Source organism: Myxine glutinosa, chromosome 9 (genome assembly GCF_964187855.1).
Source record: "Myxine glutinosa chromosome 9, kmMyxGlut1.1, whole genome shotgun sequence".
In the NCBI taxonomy this organism is placed as follows: Eukaryota; Metazoa; Chordata; class Myxini; order Myxiniformes; family Myxinidae; genus Myxine; species Myxine glutinosa.
Window position 1 is genome coordinate 26,586,220 of NC_136269.1, and position 21,119 is coordinate 26,607,338.

The 21,119-nt window shown below is 47.1% G+C and overlaps 1 protein-coding gene across 1 annotated transcript in view; it reads left to right on the top strand.

Moving 5' to 3' along the window:
- LOC137435793 (ryanodine receptor 2-like) overlaps window positions 1-21,119 on the top strand; it is a 633,328-nt gene that overhangs the window by 270,558 nt on the left and 341,651 nt on the right. Inside the window, exons 57-58 of the mRNA XM_078785085.1 lie at window positions 5,969-6,049; window positions 10,008-10,083. Coding sequence (XP_078641211.1) covers window positions 5,969-6,049; window positions 10,008-10,083 — 157 coding nt within the window. The remainder of the gene's footprint in view (window positions 1-5,968; window positions 6,050-10,007; window positions 10,084-21,119) is intronic.

The following is a 21,119-nucleotide window of genomic DNA, read 5'->3' on the forward strand; positions in this document are numbered from 1 at the left end:
TTGAGTATATAAGGGTAATGGGGGATTGGTATACTCTAATTTACCCTAATGCCGATTCATGTGACAGAGGACAGTATGTGATTAGGAAGAGATTTCCACGCTCTTGCTCAACAAGTAACGGAGATATTTCATATGGTCCAAGATGAGGAAGTTGAAGACTCTGAAGACCACTCCTTCTCAACTATATATCACTTATACCCTTCTTGACAATACTGTATGTCATCATCTTTAATGGTTTGAGTTTGGTACTGAGCAGATCCACTGCTCCACCGTCACTCCGACACAGGATATTTGAAAGGCTCATTCATCCCAGTAAGGTGGTACTCATTTTGCCGACCTCAGCTGGATGACAGGCTGAGTCAACCCACTTGTTATTTCTACAGTATGACATGGGCTCAAACTCAAGACCCTAAGATCTTAAGCCAGCCACTTTTCCCGTTAAGCCAACACCGTCCCCTTACAAACCAAGAGATCAGTACACATGCAAGCATGGAAACGTCCACAAAACGATGATGATGCTTCTTTAACTTTATACCACTATCTCAAATTGGAAGGATCCCTCCTTTATCTCCCCATAATTCCATGGAATCCAACTGCTTTTGTCGCTACAACATTCTTTTTAAAAGATTGTCAAATTTTCTTCGCAAAGTCTGGATGGCACAGGTAGCGCACTTGTCTTTGAGGTGTTCGTGGGAGATTCCAATGATTCAGAATGCCTTGGTTTCAACAGCGTGAAGCCGAGTTAGGTATGAGGCAGGAGCACCAGCCCAGAGGGGAGAGCACTATTCCATTGAGCTGTGGATAAAAGCTTTGTATGTGGTGAGGAGCTCAGGTGTGCCTTGGAAGGACTTCGCACGACAGAGGATTGCCAGTCGGCGACTTGCTTTGGAGGCCAGCTTGGAAATATGTTTGTAGTTTGGAGAAAATTGAGTTGATACTGAAAATCTGCCTTTTATACCCTAGGCCGAGCACTTTACTGAAAAAGTACGATGCCAGCGCGCACCATTATGGTGTTGGGTTCACATAAAGGTATCTTTAATTGCCTGTAGCCTGAAGGTGTAAAAGTGGCTTCGACGGCAGGGAAAGCCTTGTCCACCTTCGGCAAGAGGCATGCTCAGGATTCCTAGATACCCAATGCTTCCCATTCCAAAAGCAGTCCACCAACCTCCTTTGCCTCTTAGCCAGAAACCAATCAGGAACACTTATGCAAGGAAACGTGAACAATAGTTTTGGAAGGACAAATTATTTCAGTAAAAGAGTTCTCCCATGTAGATATAGGATCCTTGATAGTCCATTCCAATCTCCCAGCTTCACCTGTATTTTTCCCTCTGGAGTGCTCCAATCGCGATGAGCCATTACGAGAGAATGACAAATAGACCCCCAAATGTTTGAGTTCCTGGTGACTCCATGATAATTGCTGAAACACCATCGGGAGTTCGCCAATCTGCATTGTTCCAGCCAGTAGTCCAGAGCTCTTCTACCAATTTATTTGGGCAGATGATGCTGCTGAGTAGATTTGCTGACAGTCATAAACTGTTTGCATGTCTCTTGCACTTCCCGCAAACACGAGAACATCATCAACATACGCAGAAAGAAAGAAGGGACTATTGCAGCCCAGTACCATGAGGCCAGTTAACCTTCGCCTCATTAGACAGAGAAAAGGCTCAATACACAAGGAATATAGCTGGCCAGACAGAGGACATCCTTGTCTTATTCCACTCTCAAAAGGAAGAGGTGTGAGTAAGAAAACATTAACTTTAATGAGGCACTCTGCAGAAGTGTAAAGTGTCCGAAGCATATCTACATATCTCCTCCCTAACCCGAAGGATAGCAAGGTCTCAAAGAGGTAGTCATGGTTCACTCAGTCAAATGCTTTCTCCTGATCTAAAGAGAGGAACCCAATTCGAGTTTTAGTCATGTCCGCATAGTGTATCAAGTCCTTGACCAGATATATATTATCATATATTATTCTGCCAGGGACAGTGTATGATTGGTCAGAGACCACCAATTTTGACAATACTTTTGCAATTATTTTGTAGTCCACACAGAACAGAGACACCGGCCGATAGTTCTTCATGTCTCTCAAGTCTCCCTCCTCAGGAATCAAAGCCAAGGTTGCTCGATGCCAAGACTGTGGCATTTGGCCTGCATCACATGCTTCCTGGGCTACGCTCAGGTAGTCATGTCCAATCAGATCCCAGACTTTTTTGTGGAACTCGCAAGATAGGCCATCAATTCCAGGGGACTTATCTACCGACAAACTCTATAGAGCAGTCGTAAATTCCTCCAGTCAAAGGAGCCTCTAGTCGTTCTAAATCCTCCGGAGCAGCCACTGGGAGGCGATTCCACAAAGTACCACAAGCATTAGCGTCCACACTGTTCCCCCAAATACAGCTGTGCAGAAAAGCCTCGAATTCGTTCATGAACACTTCTGCAATTATCATTTATCAAGTACAGAGCCATCTTCATCCAGAACACTTCATATAGTTTTAGATCGACCCTTGCGTTTTTTTCCAAAGCTTTAATATAGCTCAGGGAGTATTCCTCTTCAAATAGGAGCTGCAACCGTAAGCGCACATACGCTCCCCGGGCATTCATACTGCTACACGCTTTCAGGGTGTTCTTTTTTTCTTCATACCTTTGCAATTCAGCAGGGGTAAGTGTTGTCAGACGCTCGAGCAGCTCCTCTTCTAGCCTCCTTATCTCCATCCTAAGTGTTTGGCTCGTTCCGTATGAGTACTCCTGGCACAACAATTTCAGTCGCACCTTCCCCACATCCCACCAGAGTCCAAGCGAGCAGAAATCTCATTTTCTGTTTCTCCATGCTTGCCAAAAGTTATGAAATACTGATAGAAAAACTTTCACCCTGAACTAAGGCATTGTTGAAGTGCCAGATACCAGTACCGCGCCTCGTCTCAGCAAGAGAAAGCTTTATCCAGACCAGATTATGATCCGTAAAATGTGCAAATTTGATATCGCAGTCACTAATATTCCTGCACCAACGATAAGACAGATAGATTCTGTCTTGTCGGGATTGCGAGCTTTGGCCATCCCTGATGCTCGTGTATGTAAATGACCATTCTGTGCGGGTGCTGTACACGCCAAATGTCTCTCAGGTTTAACTGCGTTATTGTTTCTTGTAAAGCTTTAGCAGAAGGACCATGCGGCTCTTGACCCACACGATCGAGTGAGGGATTGAGAGTGCAGTTAAAGTCACCTCCAATAATTACGAATTCTTCGTCAGGTAAGGTAAGCATAAATCTTCGCATGTGGTCAAAGAAACGCACTCTCCCAGCTCCAACACATGGCGCATAAACGTTCATAACAACATCCTCAAACAGTATTTTCACATGTAGCAAACGGCCTAAACTGACCTCGTTTATCACAAGTGTATCGGCCTTTAGGGATGATGAAAAGAGGATAGCCACCCCACAGGACGTATCTGTTAAGTGACTAAAATACGCCGATCCTTGCCATTGACTTCTCCATCTGAAAGCATCAACCTGAGTTGTGTGGATCTCTTGTAGAAATGCCACTCTAGGTTTCTCCTTTAAACAGAGGGACAATACTTGATGCACCCGAAATGCATCTTTACATCCGTTGCCGGACGTTCAATAATGATCCAAGAGAAAACATATTGCGGTCATTATGTAAATCAAAATTCTTTGTTTTCACAAAGTAGAAAAACCCAACCTAAGTCAGTTCATTCTTAGACCCATAGATCAACAGTTGTGAAAGAAACTTCCTGACTCGGACTTGATCAGCCGAGCCTGAAGCCTTACTTTTGTGTCCTTCTCTTCTCAGTACATCTGGAGAATGCACGAGTAAATTGTAGTCTTTCCACCTTTTCAAGGCAGTTTAAACTTTCTTCCTACGATGTAAACTTTTTTCAAGGAACTCTAAAATTTCATTGCCAGGAATGCATGAAAGATGCTCTGAAGGCAGTTCCGACTCAAAGGTCATCATCGCTCCTTGATCTTCCCAGCACCCAATGCTCTCCTCGTCGTCACTGTCTGATATCTCATGGTCTCTCCCATTTGTTTTGTTTTCTCTGGGTGCCTCACCCTCTACCTCGTCGTTATGTAAAACAGGCTTAGCAGAGGCTTCTGGCAACACAGATGAAAATAACCTCTGGTTATTCTACTTTTGGGCTGATAAGAAAGTAGATTTTTTTTACATAACAGTGATTATGCACAATACACCTGTAAAATCACCACACTACTGTATTCGAATGTGAAAATGTCTGTATTTGGTCTTCATCAATGTTCTCTCCGACTCTCTGGAAAATCCTCTCCATCTCTTTGCTGATGACTCCACTCTCTGCTGCTCCATACCTCATCCCTCAGATTGGCAGTCTGCAGCCTCCTCACTCTCTGCAGACCTGGACAAAATCAGACTGGTAAAACAAGTGGAACATGTCCTTCATTCCTGACAAATCTCACACTCTCACCATGTCTCTCCGAAAAGACTGAATGGACAACCCTCCCATCTACTTTCTCAACAATCCTCTCCAATAAGTTCTGTCACTCAAGCTTTTGCATCTCACGATCTGCCATGATCTTTCCTGGGAAAACCACATTTCCAAGCTGGCCTCCAAAGCCAGTCGCCGACTGGGCATCCTCCGTCGTGCGAAGTCCTTCCTTGGCACACCTGAGCTCCTCACCACATACAAGGTTTTCATCCACAGCTCAATGGAATACTGCTCTCCACTCTGGGCTGGTGCTCCTGCCTCACCCCTAGCTCGGCTTCACGCTGTTGAAACCAAAGCTTTCAGAATCATTAGAATCTCCCGCGATGAAGCTAACTCCGAGGTCCTTTCACTCACTCACCGCAGGCAGGTTGGTGGTCTTTCTGTCTTCTACCGACTCCTCTCCGGCCTAGCTCCCCGGGCTCTATCTGTGCTCTGTCCCCCAAATATTCCTACAGGTCGCACAAGATCTGCCAGCAACCCTCTGATGGTGAAACTGCCAAAATCAATTCTCTCTGCTCACCTTCACTCTTTCATTTCTCTTTTCTCCCCTCTCTGGAACAAACTCCCTCACTCTCTTCAATCCCACTCCTCCCTCCAGGTCTTTAAAACAGGTGTTCACCACCATCTCTTATCTTCCCCCATCCAAAACCTTGATCTTTTCTACCCCTGTTAATTCCACCCCAGATCCACTTTTTTGAAATTCCAACTTATTTCCTGGAAGTCCTAGCAATGTCCATGTGTTTTATCTCTCCCACCCCTCCCCCCCCCCCCCCTTCCCATGCCCTCCCACCCAAGCCCTTTCCCTCCCACAGATCTCCCAATGTCCCTGTTCTCTATTGTTGTACTTGTGTGCTTCCCTCTCTCTCCCCATCTTGTATCCCGCTCCCTTTATCATATGTTCTATGTGTCAGTTTGTTTTTATGTGATTTAATGTTAGCTCTTACATGAGCCTCGATGTTGTATACAAAAAAAAAGAATCATGCAAAATCTCAATATACTTTACCAGTTTGATATTTTAATGAACCAAGGTGTGTGGAAAATTCCAATTGTTAATGTCCAATTCAGGTACATGATGGATGAGTCCAATTTGATATCAAATAAATGAGTCTTATAATCCTCAAGTATCGGTCATCCACCTCCCCGGTAGAATCCGTCATCCGTCCTTAATATTGCATTGCCTAATGTACAATGACGTTTGTTGTTTTTTATATTTTATTTTACAATACAAAGCTTTTGTATCATTGTATTTACATTAACCTTGTTTTTTGATCATTCACATGATTACTCTTTGAGTGAAATACCTTTACCGTATGCCTTTCCCCCACATTCTCGTTTTCCTTCTCTGACATTAAAATGTGATCCCAATAATCTTGAGGTAATTTGTTATTTTACAATAATGGTTGTTAGTAATTCCTCCTGCATATTACTTGGACATATTACTTGAGAGATTTCATTTATTGGGAATGTTTCATGAATTTTAATTTTGTTTTTCCACAGCAAGGTTCATTTGAATTACCACATGGATATACACCACGACCATTAGACATGACAAATGTGACCCTCTCCAGGGAACTACAAGTATGTTTATATTTCATAATTCTCTGTTTTATGAAAATATGTTTGTCTTGTGCATTATTCTGTCTGTTTGTTTGTCTGTCAATCGCCTACAGGTCACAATTTTAAACCTATCGACACGAAACTTCACCAGATGGTAGAGTTGGTCATAAAGAAGAAGCCTATTGATTTTGAGGTCAAAGGTCAAAGGCTATCTTTAGGTCAAGTTTCCAAAATTGTCATTTTTCATTCCTATTGACTTGAAAATTGAACAGCATTTGCATATCGAGTCAATAAATTGGGAAACGAAATATTTTTGAGGGCAAAAGGTCAAAGGTCAACTCAAGATCAAACTTCCAAAATCATCAATTTATTCTGAAAAATCAATTTTCATCCGATTGACTGAAAAATTAAACAGCAATTGCATGGTGCATCACGGAATTGGGAAACCATCGATTTTGATGTCAAAAGGTCAAAGGTCAACTCAAGGTGAAACTTCTAAAATCATCAATTTTCATCTGAAAAATCATTATTTTAAATCTGATTGACCCGAGCTTTGATAAAGAGCGTCAATTTTAATATTAATGAAATGGACAATTTTATGTATCCATGGCAACTTTTTATTTGGGGGAGGGGTAGATTTTGCAAGTATCGTGCTCTGCGTGATGTCTTCTTGTTTGTACAGTCATGGCAAAAAATATTGGTACCCTTGCACTTTTTTCAAATAACTCACAATTTTCTCTAAAAGTCAGTTGAAATTGACAAAAGTATTTGGTCTCCACAATTCTTTATTTCACTTTAAATATTACAGAACCTTTGTTTTTTATCCAGAACTTAATATATCCTTTTAAATCAGAAAATTAAAATGAATGGCATTGACAAAATTATTGACACCCGAGACTTAATATTTGGTAGCACAACCTTTGGACAAAATAATTGCAGTCAAGCGCTTCCTGTAGCCATGAATAAGCTTCCTCCACCTCTCTACTGACAGCTTGGCCCACTCTTGTTGTACAAACTGCTCCATTTCTCCCAGATTTGAAGGGTGCCTTCTCCCAAAAGCTGTTTTCAGATTTCCCCACAGGTGTTCAATGGGATTTAGATCTGGACTCATTGCTGGCCAGTTCAGAACAGTCCAGCCTTTTGTCTTGAACCATTCCTGTGTGCTTTTTGAAATGTGTTTGGGGTCATTGTCCTGCTGAAGATCCATGAGCTTCGACGGAGACCCAGCTTTCTGACACTGGGTTGAACATTTCGCTCCAAAATGCCTTGATAATCTCCTGATTTCATGATGCCGTGCACACATTCAAGGCACCCAGTGCCAGTGGCAGCACAGCAAGCCCAAAACATCACTGAACCTCGTCCATGTTTGACTGTAGGGAAGGTGTTCTTTTCTTTGAAGGCTTCATTTTGTTTTCTGTAAACATAGAGATGATGTGCTTTAGTAAAAGCTCTAATTTGGTCTCATCGGTCCACAGGACATTCTCCCAGAAGGATTTTGGCTTGTTCAAGTGTTTTTTGGCAAACTCCAGTCAGGCTTTCTTATGTCTCTCTCTCAGCAGTGGGGTCCTCCTGGGTCTCCTACCATTGAACCCCCTTGCATTGAGTTGGCGATGGATAGTGCGAGTTGAAACTGTCGTACCTTGTGTCTGAAGGTCAGCTTGAATCTCTTTGGCAGTTGATCGAGGTGCTTTCTCCACCATTCGGACAATCCTTTGCTACAATCTTCGATCAAGTTTTCTCTTGCGGCCACATCCAGGGAAGTTGGCTGCAGTGCCATGAACCTTAAACTTCCTGATAACATTGTGTATGGAGGACACAGGATCATCAAGGTCTCTGGAGATGGACCCTGAGGCCTACTCAGACAATTCTCTGGGTTTTTTTTATTTTCTCCATGCTCATTGCGGTACACACAGTGACACAAAACAGCAGAATGACTCCTTTTCTCTGTTCAAACTGGTTGAATGAGTGATTTTTATATTGCAGGCACCTGCAACTCACCATGGGTGAGTTCAATTCCAAAGTAAAGGAAAATCACCTGCTTGAAATCTAATTATTTCTAATGTTACGTGCTCCTCCCCAAACCCCGGTTACAGTGTACCTACGAGCCCCGAAAGGAGTCACGGCAGAAAGATGTGTTATTCTGTGTGTCAATGACCAATGGTGAAACCACACCAATTGTTACCAATAAACAAGTATTGTATTAAGGTCACACAAGAATAACAGCACAAGAACAATATGAATCAATTGTACAACAAATATTATATCATTCCTATGATGGTACCATCAGTTTCTTACAATATAACTCACTGTGCTCCAAGTGAGCGAAAAGAACATTCCCAAAGTCTCTGTCCCGGCACCAAGCCAAAGTCGATCCACGCTCCGGTGATCGCAAGAACGATGTCGTATCGAGACCAGAATCCAGTTCGGCTGAGTCACGCTGCCAAAGAGGCACAAAGGTGCCCTCAAAAGGCGATTGGGAAATCACACCTTTGGGTATGAACGTTCAACGGCTCCCAAACGGAGAACCACAAATTCCCAATCGAAATCCACGTTACACATGCAAACCAGGATAATGGCTGGGTGTGGTGAAATGGCTGTAGCGCGGTGAAAAGGCTGAAGCGATGCGAAAAGGCGGGAGCGAGGCAAAATGGCCGATGGGCCCGTACTGGAGGCGTACCTGCACTCCAATGATTCTCTTCGGAATCAACCGCAAAACCCGACACGCCGGTTTATCTGTCACAGCGATAACCACTCTGTCGCATGAATCCCTTTCCCGGGAAACCCAAAGTTCGCTCGTGACCCCCGTTCGCCAGCGTCTCCTCGAGACCTCAAAGCAGCTCGGCTTTTCTTCCCGACCTCTCTTGCTCCGCTTTTCGCTTCCTCCTCTTCTTCTTCTGGTTTTCTCTCGATCCGGTTTCCGATTTCTTTTAAAACACTAATTTTTTTACCTTTTGCAAACAGTTATCTCCATTTCACTTAAACGATAATAATAATAGTACATGGAACCAAAAATGCTTACAGTGGATGAAAACCACAACGACGGAAGTGACGAATCCGTAACACTAACAACTTCTAAAGGTGCCGATAATATTGTCCCGGCCATTTTAGGATTTCTGCATGGAAAAGCGTAAGATTTAGTAATTTTTTCAGATTTTTTTGTTTTGATCCACTGCAAACCAAAGAAATGCATTTGTGGATTCCAAAATATTTTTTAATTTCAATAATTTTCTGGAATAAATGGTGCATTATTTGAAAAAAGTGCAAGGGTGCCAATATTTTTGGCCACGACTGTATGTTGTTTATTTTGCAATCCTAATAACACTCGAAGGATTCCTCATAAATTAGTGCAACTAGTAACACTTCATGCACTGTCAGACATTAATATTCAGGAAAGGGTTATTGATCTCATAATGAACTTGGATACAATTAGTGAAGATGCTCAGTTAATTAATACCTGATTTTTGTGAAACTAGTAGTACCTGTTCCCAAAAATGGTGTCAATACACATTCCCTGCTCAAGGTCCTGCTTCGTCTTCGTGGCAGACGGACCCGTCTCATTTTAGTAATAGCCACACCTGCTTCTTCTGGGAGTGAAAAAGGTGTCAATAACCCCCCTCCCTGGCAGAGTTCACTGCTTATACCACTCAAACCGCCTATGTGGTGGTGGGTGGAGATGTGGGGAGGGTAGGTGACGTGGGATTATTTTTGTGGACCTCGGAAGGATAACAGGCTGGGTCAACCCACAAAGTGTTATTTCAACGGCACTTCAGGGGCTTAAACTCAAGACCCTGAGATCTTAAGCCTGCCACTTTAGCCGTTAAGCCAACACCAGGCTTAGAATGATGTATTACCACAGGTTAACTTGATGACGTAAATCAATGCTGAAGAACATAATGAATGGGTTTCACTTGAAGTCATCTCCTGTTATATTTATCATTGAAATTTTCCTTCCTTTTGATTAAAACATATATTTTGACAGGCTGTGGCTGAAATGTTGGCTGAAAATCACCACAACTCATGGGCCAGGAAACTCAAAATGGAAATGCAAACCAAAGGTATGCATTGCTTTTTACACCATAACATTTTATTATATGATGCATTGATTCTGGGCATGTGTTTGTGTCCATGTACATGCCACAAGTGATATACAGTACTCGCATGTTTGAAACGATTGGCTATCTACAATTGAAATTTTCAATTTATTCTAAATTCATCGTATAATTTTCAATAGGAAATGTATCACAAGAGGTGCTCCCCAATTCCAGCACCCATTTCACACCCTCACCCCCTTTTAGACTTAACACTTATCGGGGAAATGCTTAAAGTATTTTTGTTAATAATTTTTTGTGATGATTTCATATTACTGCACTATAAAAATGTTCATATTTTCTTATACCACTAGATGAATACACTTAAATATTAAAAGACACATTTATTAACTTTAATTAACATTTGCTCTATTTCATTTTGAAATAATCTTACAATCTGAGACGTAATGTGCGAACCAGGCAGGAGGTTGAGTATCATTCAGTCATGATTATGCATGAGTAGCTCAAGGGCCAATTTTCTCATGCTTTACATGGATAATTTGAATGGACAATTTTAAGGGGAAAGTTAATTTGAAATTGAGATCTCTTATCTTCCCCCATCCAAAACCTTGATCTTTTCTACCCCTGTTAATTCACCCCAGATCCACTTTTTTGAAATACAGACTTCTTTCCTGGAAGTCCTAGCTGTGTCCATGTGTTTTTTTTTTTTTTTACCTCTCCCACCCTGCACCGCCCTTCCCACGTCTCCTTCCCCCAAGCCCTCTCCCTCCCACAGATCTCCCGATGTCCCTGCTCTCAAATGTTGTACTTGCGTGCTTCCCTCTCTCTCCCCATCTTGTCTCCCACTCCCTTAATTTCGTCTTATGTGTCCGTTTGTTTTTTTGTCATTAATCTTAGCTCTTACACGAGCCTCGATCCTGTATATTAAAAAAAAAAAGAAAAAAGAAAAAAAAAAAGATGTATGGAAGGTGAAACTGAAAGTATGGAAGGTTGAAAAGAGAATGTGTGAAACGGGGATAAGGGAGAGAGATTGTTTGAGAATTGCGATAGGAAGTGGAAGAAAAGGGTAAATATTTTTGTAGTTAATGGGAGTAAGCTGATGACAGGCTTTTTTTTTTTTTAATACTTTGTGCACACACTGTCATTTTTGATGCAGGTTAACCCCTGGTGGTAGTTCTTTCGGCGTAAATGTGATCCACATTTCATGGTATCAAGTACCTAACTTTCAGGCTTTTTGGAAAACTTACATCACTTATCCATCACAACATTACTAATAGTCATGTTTAAATGAATTGGAATAAAAGGTGTTTTGTACAGTTGGTGTTCTTGTACTGCAAATTGGACTATGTACAGAATGTGTCAATGCTTCATCCATAAATTGCTACTTTGCAACACCTGAGCATTGGGAAAAGCAGCAGGATCACATTACTTTGTTATTATGTAATCAATATGCAGGCCAATGGCCTAAACACCAATGCTTCCAACTGGCATTCAATTTCTCTGGGAGGCAGAAATAAGTATAAAAGAGGTTGAAATATTCTGAAATATTTCTTTCTTTCGTTCTTTAATTGATATGCATATTGGGCCAAGAGTCGATTGGAGTTCACCCCACAGATTGCATCACTTTGGGGAGGAATGACCAATATGATGATGCAGTGTCCCCTGGAGCTTTGGGCATGAATGTGGAGCTTGGCTCGGGGTGTTGGTGATAACTTGCATATTTGTGTGAAACAAAAACAAACGAGTACAGATAGATACATTCAAAGTACACCGCCTCCATGCCAAATAAATATACTGTATAACATATCCTCCAGCTCGCGGCAGTGCTGGGGTGCCCAAGGCCTAAGGCGCCCTGCGATGCTGCCATGCAGCATAAAGAGACAATATTGGGAGGGGAGGGAAAGGTGTACAATAATTGATTGATTAATTGCGTAATTAAAATAAATAAACAATAATCGTAAAATAATTAATTTCTCAATCGTTTGGCTAGTAGCATACTTAAACCACCAGTGCTTCATCCGAAACTGTAGCTTTGTGAAAATTAATTAAATAATTAAATAATCGAAAAACATTAAATAATCTCTACAAAAAGACCGACTGGAAAACCCTCCCATCTACTTTCTCAACAATCCTCTCCAAGAAGTTCTGTCGCTCAAGCTTTTGGGTCTCACTATCTGCCATGATCTTTCCTGGGAAAACCACATTTCCAAGCTGGCCTCCAAAGCCAGTCGCCGACTGGGCATCCTCCGTCGTGCGAAGTCCATCCTTGGCACACCTGAGCTCTTCACCACATACAAGGCTTTCATCCACAGCTCAATGGAATACTGCTCTCCCCTCTGGGCTGGTGCTCCTGCCTCACACCTAGCTCAGCTTCACGCTGTTGAAACCAAAGTTTTCAGAATCATTGGAATCTCCCGCGATGAAGCTAACTCCAAGGGCCTCTCACTCACTCACCGCAGGCAGGTTGGTGGTCTTTCTGTCTTCTGCCGACTCCTCTCCGGACTGGCTCCCCCCAGCTCTCTGTGCTCTGTCCCCCAAATATTCCTACAGGTCGCACAAGATCTGCCAGCAACCCTCTTATGGTTAAACTGCCAAAATCTATAATAATAATAATAATAATTCATTTATTTTGTATAGCGCTTTTCCAGAAGCCCAAAGGCGCTTTGACAGAGTGGAAAACATAATGCATAACAATACATGAAAACAACAATTGCAAAAAGACAAGAATCAAGAAAACAAACAGCAGCGATATACGGCATATATATAAGACAAAATCTAGGCTCTCTGCTCACCTTCACTCTTTCATTCCCCTTTTCTCCCACCTCTGGAACAAACTTCCCCTTGATTTTTTCCTTGATCTTTTCTACCCCAGCTAATTCACCCCAGATACACTTTTTTTTTTCTTTTTGAAATTTCAACTTCTTTCCTGGAAGTCCTTGCAGTGTTCATATGTTTTATACCTCTCCCACAGATCTCTCGATGTCCCTGCTCTCAAATGTTGTGTTTGTGTCCTTCCCCCTCTCTCCCCATCTTGTCTACCGCTCTCCTTATTTTGTGTTTTATGTGTCGGTTTGACTTTTTGTGTGATTAATGTTAGCTCTTTCACGAGCCTCGATCTTGTATACAACAAAAAAAAAAAAAAAAAAAAAAGGCCGGATCTGCATCTGGACCTCAACCAAATCAAATTGCGTCACTGACCAAAGCTCATCCACCAGGTTTTGTCATAATCCGTCCACAACTTTTTGAAATTTCGAGCTACATAATAGTTTTTGTCCCAATCTCTCTCGGGTGAAGACTTTTACTTTCACTTTTAAATCATTTTTAAAATCTTTTTTTTTTACCTTCACCACCGAAATTGGATGGGAAGTTTTCACCCCTGTCTGTCTGTTTGTCTGTTTGTTTGTTTGTTTGTTACTTGGCCGATTTTTTTTTCCAAGTATTCTGATCACTCCGGTGTGTGTGTGTGTGTGTGTGTGTGTGTGTGTGTGTGTGTGTGTGTGTGTGTCTGTCTGTCCGCTCACTTATACTTTCCTACAGGTCACAATTTTAAACCGATCTTCACGAAACTTCACCAAATGGTAGAGTTTGTGGTCTGACAAAATCCTATATATTTTTGAGGTCAAAAGATCAAAAGGTCAACATAGGCCGAAGGTCAACCACATTTTTCCAATTTCTAAAATCCTCAATTTTCATCCGATTGACTTGGAATTTGAATCGGATTTTCATATCAGCAAACTGAATTGAACCACCAACTATTTTTGAGATCAACATAGGCCAAAAGGTCAACATAGGCCAAAGGTCAACCACTTTCTTTCAAATTTCTAAAATCTTCAATTTTCTTCCTATTGACTTGCAATTTGAATGGGATTTTCATATCAGCTAACTAAATTCAACCATAAACTATTTTTGAGATCAGCGTAGCCCAAAAGGGCAACATAGGCCAAAGGTCAACAACAATTTCAAATTTCTAAAATCCTTAATTTTCATCCGATTCACTTGAAATTTGAATGGGATTTACATATCAGCTAACTCGATTCAACCACCAACTATTTTGGAGATTACCATAGGCCAAAAGAGCAACATAGGCCAAAGGTGTTGACCTTTGTAATGAAATGGTTGGAATGAAATGGTTGGAAAATGAAATGGTTGGAAATGAACGGTTGGAATGAAACCAACCACCAACAAATTTCTAAAATCCTCAATTTTCATCAGATTGACTTGAAAATTGAATGGGATTTACAAATCAGATTACTGAAACCAACCACCAACTATTTTTGAGGTCAACATCGGCCAAAAGGTCAACATAGGCCAAATTTCTAAAATTGTCAATTTTCCTCCGATGAACTTAAACTTTGAAGACGATTTGCATATCAGGTCACTGAATTCTACCACAAATTATTTTTGAGGTCAACAGGATGCTCTACTGAGTGCCATGCTACTTTGTTCTGTTTTTCCAAGTGTTGCTCTATGAGTGATTTTTCATTTGTCTGTCTGTCTGCCTGTGAACAAGATATCCCAAAAAGTTGTGGATGGATTCAGATGAAATTTGGCAGAGGGTTAATGTATGTGACACGGACGTAATATTTAGATTTTGGTGAAGATCCAACTTCGGACCCGGCTACAATAATTTTTAAGTGATTCTTCACCATTGGGAGATACGGCCAAAAACTATATATAGCAGGATATCATAAAAAGTTATGGACGGATTTGGACGAAACCTGGTGGACAGGTTGGATGTGTGATAAGGACGATTCGATTCGATTTTGATGACGATCTGAATATGGGTTTGGATAAGATTTTTGAGTTATTTAATTTTTGAGTGATTCTTCACCATTGAGAGATCAGGCGAAAAGTGATATATAACATGATATTTTAAAAAGTTGTGGACGAGTTATGAATAAACTTGTTGGACGAGTTGGTTAGGTGACAAGAACAAGCCGATTAGATTTTGGTTCAGGTCCGAATCCAGATCAGGCCTATCAGTGGGATACAAAACATTAACTGTTCAGCCTGGTGGAGGTATGCGTTCTACCGAGTGCCGTTCTAGTTTAATTCTAGTATCCGGATCCAGTCCAGATCCAGATCTTCACCCAAATCTAATCAATTCATCCTTCTCACACATCCAAACTGTCCACCAAATTTCGTCCGAAGGTAAAAGGGTGAGAGAAGTAAAAAAAAAAACACATGGACACAGCTGGACAAAAATGGATAAAAAAACACAAGGACTTCCAGGAAAGAAGTCAGTATTTCAGAAAAGTGGATCTGGGGTGAATTAACGAAGGTAGAAAAGATCAAGGTTTTGGATGGGGGAGGATAAGAGATGGTGGTGAACAGCTGTTTTAAAGACCTGGAGGGAGGAGTGGGATTGAAGAGAGTGAGGGAGTTTGTTCCAGAGGCGGAAGAAAAGAGGAATGAAGGAGTGAAGGTGAGCAGAGAGTCTTGATTTTGGCAGTTTAACCATAAGAGGGTTGCAGGCAGATCTTGTGCGACCTGCAGGAATATTTAGGGGACTGAGCACAGACAGGGCTGGGGGGGGGGGGGGGGGTGGGGGCTTGGCCAGAGAGGAGTCGGTGGAAGACAGAAAGACAGGAGACAGAAGATCTTGAAAAATATGAACTATAGACACTTTGGTGTTGCACCTTATCAAATAGGGATCAAATAGGGATCCTGACACAGCAGGAAGTGACATCATCATACCGGAAGTGGGCAATATCTCAAAAATGATGGCTCATAGACAGTGGGGAGTTGCACTACTGTGAACATCATGTCAATACTACCTGACTTAAAATGTGTATTGTAAATCCAGCTTTTCTTTTTACCCTGACCCATGTGTCACTCCCCTTTTTGGCAACTAGTCAGGTGAGCTGCAGGACCATCAGTCCTCAATTTTTTTTTAATCCCATGGCATAGGTTGTGCATGGACTGGTGATCCCACCTGCATACTTATTCAAGGTGGAAGAATGCCTGGCTCTCTGAGTAAAGAATATCACTGGAGCATAAATATAAACCAATGTTAGCCACACTGGAAATGATGACATTAAAGCGCGGCGTTACGCGCGCTGCTTGCGAGCAAGGAGGAAGCGGACAAGCGGTAACTTATAAGCGTCTTTATTTCAGGAGCTCACTGTAACACTGGCGCGCTCCGGTCTGCGCGCCCGGTGTATATCATGAGGCCACGCCTACCCCTCGGGCGTGGCCACCGCCCACTTGGTGCGCGGAATGATGTCACCACGCCAGTGGGCTTTTGTGTCCGCCACACGCGCCCCCCCAGAATTCCCGCGCACCTGGAGGGCCAGTTTGCGGGGCAGACGAATGACCCGGCCGAAGCGCCCCCTGGCGATCGGCGGCGTCCGGGGTGCAGGGATGCCAGGTGGGATGCCCCTGGCTGCCCCTGGGATGGGTGCAGGACCGGGGGGCGGCGTGGCGGTGGGGCTGGGTGGTGCCTGGGGTCCGCCCGCAGGGGGGCGGCCCCGACGTGGGGGTCGGGCCACTGGCGGTGGATGGTCCACGTCGAGGTGGGCCGGCTTGAGGCGGTCTACCGAAACGCGGTCAGGAGTACCGCCGATGTCCAGGGTGAAGTGCTTCGCCCCGGTCTCTAGCACGCGGAAAGGCCCGTCGTACGGGGGCCGCAGTGGTGTCCGGTGGGCATCGTGGCGGACGAAGACGTACTCCGCCGTGCGAAGCTCCGGGGCGACGTGCGTCGGTGGGTGCCCGTGGCATGCCGTTGGCACCGGGGCAAACCTCTGGGCGGTCTCTTGCAGAGCGGAGCGCTGCTGTGCCGCGGACCATGGTGCCGTGGAGTCGGGGAGGAACTCGCCCGGCACCCGCAGCGGTTGCCCGAAGACCAACTCCGCCGCGGATGCGCGCAGGTCCTCCTTGGGCGCCGTCCGGAGGCCCAGCAGGACCCAGGGGAGCCTGTCGACCCAGCCGCCGTCGCGGAGGGTGGCCTGGAGCGCGGCCTTCAATGAGTGGTGAAATTGCTCACACAGGCCGTTAGCCTGGGGGTGGTAGGCCGTGGTTCGGTGCAGCCGGACCCCGAGCCCCTGCGCGACCGCCCCCCAGAGCTCCGAGGTGAACTGGGGGCCGCGGTCGGACGAGATGTCTGAGGGGGCGCCGAACCGGGCGACCCAGGTGGCGATGAAAGCCTGCGCGACATCGGCTGCCGTTGTCGACGCCAAGGGCACGGCCTCCGGCCACCGGGTGGTGCGGTCCACCATGGTGAGGACGTAGGTGAAACCCCGCGAGGGGGGCAGAGGTCCCACCAGGTCCACGTGGACGTGGTCAAACCGGCGTTCCGGCACCGTGAACGGGGCCAACGGGGCCTGGGTGTGCCGGTGCACCTTGGCGCGCTGGCACGCGAGGCACGTCCTGGCCCAGCCGCGGACGGCCTTCCGGAGGCCATGCCAGACGAACTTGTTGGCGATCAGCCTTTGGGAGGCCCTCGCGCCCGGGTGGGACAGGCCGTGGATGGCGTCAAACACCTGGCGCTGCCAGCCCGCGGGCACGATGGGGCGAGGACGCCCGAGGGAGACGTCGCACAAGAGGGCCGCGCCCGCGCCGTCGAACGCCACCTCGGTGACGCGGAGGCCCGTGACGGCGGTCCGCAAGGCCTGGACGTCGGGGTCAGCGGCCTGGTCCGCTGCCATACGGGCATAGTCGATGCCGAGGTGGACTGCGTGGGCGACGGCCCGGGAAGGGCAATCCGCCACCGGGTTGTCCTTCCCCGCGACGTGCTGGATGTCCGTCGTGTACTCGGACACGGCCGAGAGGTGACGCTGCTGCCGGGCCGACCACGGCTCGGTGACCTTGCCCATCGCGAAGATCAGCGGCTTGTGGTCGACGAAGGCAGTGAACGCACGGCCCTCGAGCAGATGGCGGAAGTGCCTGACCGCCAAGTGAAGACCGAGCAACTCGCGGTCGAAGGTACTGTAACGGCGTTCGGGCGGGCGAAGCTGCCGGCTAAAGAACGCCAGCGGTTGCCAAGCTCCACGCACCCATTGCTCGTGCACCGCGCCCACCGCGTAGTCCGAGGCATCGGTGGTGAGGGCCATCGGTGCATCGGGCGCCGGGTGCGCGAGCATGGTGGCGTTAGCCAAGGCGAGCTTCGCGCCCGTGAACGCCGTGTCCATCTGCTCGGTCCAGGTAACGTCGCCTTTGCCTGGCTTACCTCGGAGAGCTTCGTGCAGGGGGCGCAGGAGCTGGGCGATACGGGGCAGGAACCGATGGTAAAAGTTCACCCATGCCCAGGAACTCCTGCAGCCCTCTGATCGTGCGGGGGCGCGGAAACCCCTTCACCGCCTCCACCTTGGCCGGCAGGGGGACGGCTCCGTGCCTGGTGACACGGTGCCCCAGAAAATCGATTATGGTGGCGCCGAACCGGCACTTTGCGGGGTTCACAATCAGGCCATGCTGGCCCAGGCGTTCGAAGAGCGTGCGGAGGTGGCGCAGGTGCTCTTCGCGGGACGCGCTGGCGACGAGGATATCGTCCAGGTAGACGTAGACAAAATCCAAGTCACACAGGACGCTGTCCATCAGTCGCTGGAACGCCTGAGCCGCATTCTTCAGACCGAAGGGCATGCGCAGGAACTCGAAGAGTCCGAATGGCATGATGACCGCCGTCTTCGGGACGTCCTCCGGCCTGACGGGGACCTGATGGTAGCCGCGTATGAGGTCCACCTTCGAGAAGAAGGACATGCCCGCCAAACGGGCGGAAAAGTCCTGAATGTTGGGGACGGGGTAGCGGACGGGAGTCGTGACGTCATTGAGACGGCGATAGTCCCCGCACGGTCGCCATCCCCCGCCGGGCTTCGGCACGATGTGCAGCGGCGACGCCCAAACGCTCTCTGAGCGCCGAACGATGCCGAGTCGCTCCAGGGTAGCGAACGCCGCTTTTGCCACCGCCAGCTTCGTCGGCTCGAGGCGGCGTGCCCGGGCGTAGACCGGTGGCCCGACGGTGGGGATGTGATGGGCCACCCCATGCTTGACGGCCCCCGCCGAGAAGGTGGGCCGCGTGAGGGCCGGGAAGCCGGCGAGGAGGCGGGTGAATGCGTCCGCTGCCGGAAGCGTACAGACCAACGTGGCCGGAACCGAACCGTTCGGCAAGCCGCTTGGCAAGCCGCTCGTTGAGCTGGGCAACGCACAAGCGAGCGAGCTGAACGTCTCGGCCTGGACAAGACGTCTGCGCTTGACGTCGACCAGGAGCCCATTAGCGCACAGGAAGTCTGCGCCAAGCAGTGCCATGGGCACGTCGGCGGTGACGAACGTCCATCGGAAAACCTGCCCTCCGAACCGCAGAGAGAGGCAGCGTTTTCCGTACGTACGGATGGGCGTCCCGTTCGCGGCAAGCAGCGCGGGGCCCCCACCCGCGGCGTGCTTGTCTGACGTGCCGACGGGAACGACACTCACCTGCGCTCCCGTGTCGCACAGGTAACGGCGCCCGGAGAAGGTGTCCGTTATGAACAGCAGGCTGCTCGAACGGCCGGCGCTCATCGCCACTATTGAGCGCCGGCCCGGGCGTTGCCCGACCTGTTGAAGGAGCATGGCGGATGACACTGCCGAGCTTCGTGGCCGAACTTGGCGTGGAACCAGCACCAGGTGGTGGAGCTGGAGGAGCGCGGCTGGCTCCGCCAGGCCGGTGGAGTTGGTGGGTTTCCCCGCGGTGGCGGTTTTCGCCGCGGCGGTGGGCGGGGCGTGGCGGCGGTCACGAGGTGCGTATCAGCATGCTGCGTATGCTGTATAAGCTGATGCTGTGGATCAGCAGCATCAGCAGCAGCATCAGCAGCATCAGCCACGAGGGCCGTGACGGCCACGCCGACTCTCGCCCGCGTGTCCGAAGCGGCGAAGTACTTGTCCGCCTCCGCTGCCAATGCTCGGGGTTCCGTTAGCCCGGTCCCGGCCAACGCGAGGCGAACCTGCGCTGGAAGTTGGCGATGGAAAAGCGCCCGGAATAGAGAACCGGGGGCTTCGTCGCCCAACAGTGACAGCATATGGTCCATTCGGACCGACGGGCGCGTGTCACCGAGCTCGGGGAGATCCAGGAGGCGGTCGGCCCGTGCGTCGACCGTGAGGCCGAACGTGGCTAGGAGTAGCCGCTTGAGTGCCTCGTACTTGTGGCCGTCCGGTGGGTGGCGAAGGACGGACACAACTCGAGCGGCCGTGCCGGGCCCGAGGGAGGCGACGACGTGGCAATAGCGCGTGTCATCGCCGGTGAGGCGCCGAAGCTGAAATTGGGCTTCGGCCTGGACGAACCAGACTTCGGCCTGAGCCTCCCAAAATTCGGGAAGTTTGATGAAGTTGGCCATGGCAATGGCGTCGCGTGTGGAAGGATCGCTCTGGCAGATCCAACGTCGAGGGGGTCACCAGTAAAGCGTGGCGTTACGCGCGCTGCTTGCGAGCAAGGAGGAAGCGGACAAGCGGTAACTTATAAGCGTCTTTATTTCAGGAGCTCACTGTAACACTGGCGCGCTCCGGGCTGCGCGCCCGGTGTATATCATGAGGCCACACCTACCCCTCAGGCGTGGCCACCGCCCACTTGGTGCGCGGAATGATGTCACCACGCCAGTGGGCTTTTGTGTCCGCCACAACATCATGTATCTGTGTGTCTTTCAATAAAACAAACAAAGAAAAATGTTTCAATAAAAAATTCATAAAATCTATAAACAACCATTTGCAATTCCGAATGCTAAATGATGCAATTTTATATGATACAACATTGGCGACAATCCTCGAATAAGGTGATGTACATCTTTCCCATAATGGATCCAAAAGAGCAACATTGGCGACAATCCTCGAATAAGGTGATGTACATCTTTCCCATAATGGATCCAAAAGAGCAACATTGGCGACAATCCTCGAATAAGGTGATGTACATCTTTCCCATAATGGATCCAAAAGAGCAACATTGGCGACAATCCTCGAATAAGGTGATGTACATCTTTCCCATAATGGATCCAAAAGAGCAACATTGGTGACAATCATGTTACCATGAAAAAAAACAAAAAAACAACCACCTTTAGAGGCCATTTTCCCTGCAGAGCAGGGGT